This window comes from Acyrthosiphon pisum, chromosome A1 (assembly GCF_005508785.2).
Source record: "Acyrthosiphon pisum isolate AL4f chromosome A1, pea_aphid_22Mar2018_4r6ur, whole genome shotgun sequence".
In the NCBI taxonomy this organism is placed as follows: Eukaryota; Metazoa; Arthropoda; class Insecta; order Hemiptera; family Aphididae; genus Acyrthosiphon; species Acyrthosiphon pisum.
The window spans coordinates 83425699-83430507 of NC_042494.1; the positions used below are offsets into that span (position 1 = coordinate 83425699).

At 30.9% G+C, this 4809-nt stretch overlaps 1 protein-coding gene across 3 annotated transcripts in view; it reads right to left on the minus strand.

The window, feature by feature from the left end:
* Positions 1-4384, minus strand: part of LOC107882902 — a 7504-nt gene extending 3120 nt beyond the window's left edge. Inside the window, exons 1-3 of one of the 3 annotated variants that reach the window (XM_016802021.2) lie at positions 4010-4384; positions 3750-3884; positions 3510-3582 (exon numbers count right to left, since the gene is read on the minus strand). In XM_016802021.2, the coding sequence (XP_016657510.1) occupies positions 3510-3582; positions 3750-3827 (151 nt within the window). In that variant the 5' untranslated portion in view covers positions 3828-3884; positions 4010-4384. Of the gene's footprint in view, positions 1-3509; positions 3583-3749 lie in introns of all 3 variants that reach the window. The other 2 variants (XM_016802020.2, XM_016802019.2) reach the window with 2 other exon arrangements.
* Positions 4385-4809: the final 425 nt, after the last annotated feature.

A 4809-nucleotide genomic window follows, 5' to 3' on the forward strand; every position in this document is an offset into this window, starting at 1 on the left:
ATATGTCTTAAACCTAGACTGACACACCGTCTCCGCTCAAAATCGTTTTTCTTATACAATGATATTTTATCATTGAATTCAAATTTAATACCATCCATTATCCATTATACAGTGACCCACTTGTAACCTACGGTACAGCAGAGCGACACCCACTTACCCACCTTTTTTTTTTTAATAATAATTTTTACTTATTTTAAATATTAAAATTTATTTATTTATTTTCATTTATTATTTTATAATAATTCATTTTTTATGATATTACCTAAATTCTGAAATAGTTACACTTAATTACAAATACCTGTTACTAAACAGAGGTTATTAATATTTTGTTCATTTTTTTATGTAGTACTTTATTGATAAAAAAAAAAAAGTCAAATAATAAGGGTTAAAACCGGTATTAACCGAAACTGAAACCAGAACCGAAACCGAAATTTTGAGTTTTTGAGAACCGAAACCTAAACCCAAACCGATAAAATCTTAAAGGTTCCAGTTCATGGTTAGTGGTTGCAACTTTTGTTTTGTTATAAAATATTATAATAGTCTTAATCTTTTTCGTACCAAAATATCATCAAATTGTTTTTAAGTGTTTTCAACAAAATATTAAGCCCAACCTAACTATTTATAAATCGGATATAACGTTTAAGATAATATTCTGACACACAGGCGCAACTAGACCAATATTTTTAGGGGTGCACAAATTATAAAGATTTCCTGTATAATTTCCCCTTAACAGTTAACACTGTTAACTGTATATCTATTAACAATAATTTAAAATGTATATTTATGTACACAATACCTACCTAAATTTTTAATATTTTTTGTGAAACAGTAAAACAGTAAATACAATACCAACCAACATACCTACCAAGTGCTAAATCTAACCAGCGACTTTCGGTTTCCCATCTAGGTACATTGTGCGTGAACTGAGATACGCCCAAACTGAGACACACTCTAACCGGAATATACATATATAGCTATATTTATATTTAAAATACTAATAAGAACCGTCGCAAAATCATATAGTACTTATGTACCTACTATTACGTTTTTTTATCACTATAATTATAGGTACAAGGTAGTAACAAAGTACTCAATATAAAAAATGAAGTGAATCGTGAGAGAATTTCAAACCATATATCCAGTGCAGCAACTACAGCAGGTGCAGGCCTGATGAGCCTCGCAATATATGTATGGGGGCCTCGGATCAGTGGCGCAATTATCGGGAGTGTTGGGTGTGCAATTCACAGGGGACCCCGATTTTTGGGGCCCCTAGATCTCATATACGATATTTCTACTATAATGTGTAATATACAAAATAATATAATAATAATTAAATATTAATACAATTAATATAATATAATCTATTAATCTATATGTATACATTATAAAATAGAAGCCCCTTTTTTGTATGTACGAGCATATTATCTAGAAAAGAACTCTACTTATTTTAATACGGTTTTCACTAGTAAATCGGTCGAGTCACGGGGAAGGTTTTAATGTATAATAATTTTGTTTGGTAAAATGAATTGGGTGCCGGGTGGCCGAAAATAATAACAATCTATGCCTATATATATATGGTACAAATAAATGTTTGTATGTCATTGATCTCCTCCTAAGCCACTGGACATTTTTTGTGTGTTTTTGAGAGTCTCTGAATGGTTTAGATTCACTATTTAGACCCAGTTGGTTCAACCCGGAGAGGTATTTTGAGATTTACGACAGACATTTTTGTTTATTTTTTTTTTAAAAATAATTAGTAAAAAATTGTATTTTAAATGTTTGCCATAAGTTACTCTGGTAGACGAGGTAAAAGGATCCATTAAATTGTCGCACACTTATGGTTTCGAATAAAGAAATTATATCTTAAAACAAACATGAGAGTTAAATGTATATTTGTAAGCTGTGGCTATTATAATATAGGTTCTCAAAAACTACTTGACCGATTTTGTGAAAATTTCAAATTGTTCTTGAAGATATTCGGAAAGTTTAAAGAGTACTTTGAACCACGTTCGATTTATACCAAGTGCTGTACTGTGTTTAATTCTTGCTAGCAGGTAAGGGCCCTGGTCTAGAAATTTTCACATGGCCCTCTTATTATTAAGTTGCGCCACTGCCTCGGATTTTACCATTACCATACTTAATATTATAAAAAAATTGTAAAATCAAACATAAGAAATCAACAATTTTGAATTTTTTATTTTCGTGTATATAAAAAAAAAATATAGGTCTTATTTTATTGGCTCAAAAAAATGGAAAAACCGTAATTTTTACGCAAAATCGATTTTGGATTTGGTGTAACTCTAAAAATATTACTGTAGATGCATGGAATTTTTACTGAATGTGCATATAGCATTTTCTATATACCATAACATTTTCAAAATATTTTGACTTAATTTGAGCAGTTTACGGACATTTTCAGTTTCCATTTTTTTTAGTTTTTTATTCTAAAAAATATCAATACAATTTGTTGGATAAAAAGCTTGAAAATTTAATTAAGGCTCCTAATATATTGTTTCAAAGACTGACGAAAAAACATTTTTTATAAGCTTTTATATTGACAACATATACGTGAAATTCATAAAAATGTGCAAATTATTTTGAGTTAAAAAATCATAAAATGTTTTCAATTTAAATCTAACATTTGAAAATGTAATACAAGATTCTTCAAATGTTTGTCTATCATAATAATCAAAACAAAAATGTCTACAAACAAAAAAAAAATGTTCATATTTTTACAAGATTGGATATTCACTGGATTTCTCATGTAGTGATTTTGTTATTTCGTTGTAATTCAAAAACGAATTTCTGTAGATACATGAAAATTTCAGTGAATGTTTATATTTTAATTTTCTATACACCATAAAATTATGACTCTTTTTGAGCTGTTTACGGAAATTGTCAGTTTTAAATTTTTTTTAGTTTTTTTTTTCTATTATTGTGAATACAATTTTATTTGTATGGTAAAAATGCGTGAAAATTTAATACAATGCTCAAATACAAAGGATGGGGGGTGGGGGGGCATTGGTGGATAGATAGGGGGCTTATGGTATATTTGGTGGCTAAGCTCCCCCCTCTTTCCACCAATGCTTCAGTAAAAACTAAAAGGGCCTTTAAAATATTTTTGAACCGGGGCCTCAAAATTTTAATTGCGGCACTGCATATATCACTGTTGACTTTATACACTATTACACTATATCGAATATTTGAATAAGTAGGTAGATACCTACAACTTCTTGGTTTTCAAAACATGTAGCCCACAATAGCCTTTACAGATTGAAAATCCGTGTCATCATAAAATATGCTACCAATGTTCTTATTAATTTTTTAAATATAAAACGTTCCTCCATAAATACAAAAATTCGAATATACAACGGACTCCTTTGGGTACCTAATTCAAATTATTATTATTTGCAGTATAACCCAACAGTAAAACATATTATATAAGGTAGGTAGGTGTAACGAATCACAATTCACAGCTAATAAGATTTTGAAAATTCGATTGTACTTACCGGTGCCGTACAAGTAACCCCCGCCGATTTGATGGCGATGAGGACCGTAGTAGCGTCCGTCGACGATGTTTGCCTGACAAACGAAATTAAAACTAATCATAATAGATACACATATAATATAACATATTTACATATACGTACCACTACGGTTTTTAAGTGAAAATTAGGTAAGTCGTGGGAATAAAATATTTTGTTATAACTTATAACATAACAATTATAATCAATTGCACAGATACTTACCCAAACAGTACGACCAACTCCGCCGCAGCAGCAGCAGCAGACCAATACGAAGATCGCCGTCGCTTGATGCGAATCCATCTTGTGATATTCAAAAAAAAAGTTCTCAACGATGTGGTAAGAAGAATTTGTCGAAAACTGTATTTAACAATATATATTATAATTTATAATATACTGTATACATATAATATACTAAAAAAAATTACATCAATATAATTCCAAACACTTTTCAATACAGTGTGTATTATTATACTGATAGGTACCTATGTAATAAATTATAGACTGCACATGAGTGGTACTTGTGCGAGCTTAACTTCGTCCGACAACCGTATTTATATAATATTATATATCCCGACTCGTTCGAGCGACATATATTATTATTATTGATCGGATCGGATTCGCGTCCAATTATCACAACACGCAATGATAAATATATTCACACAGTCCGTTTGACGTTTTTCGGGATTTGCGTGGTTAATACGTAAATGTAAAATAATATTATCATAATAACTACAACAACAATATAGACATGTCGCACAGCACGCGCCAGTTGGAAGGTCAGCGAGGAAAGAGCTCAAGAAGTTTGTGACGCAGATGTTTTCGAACGCACAACGTTGTAACACGTATAACTTATAAATTATAACTATATGTATTATGTTGGAAACTCAGTGTCTTGGTAGCGTAGGTATGTCGAGGGACATTTTTTTCTGGAAAGGCTGACAGAAAAGAAAGAAATACCGAAAAAGACTATATATACTTACCTATATTATTTAGGTAGGTATATATTTTTATTTATTTTTTGAGGCAATATGTCTGCACGACACACGTCTGCAATCATCAATTTATTTCTTCGTATTATACAGATTACAGGGTGCTTAACCAAGCGCATGCTCAATGGTCTGCATAAATGCAATTCGGGGGGGGGGGGGGTGGAGGTCTTATGTGTGCTTAGCATCCAAACACCCCAATTTTGTTCATGTTAATTTACATTTTAATAGTCATTATTCGGGTATCCATAAGCTAATGTGAAAAAAATAGGGGAGCTTCAGTACTCCCAATTGTT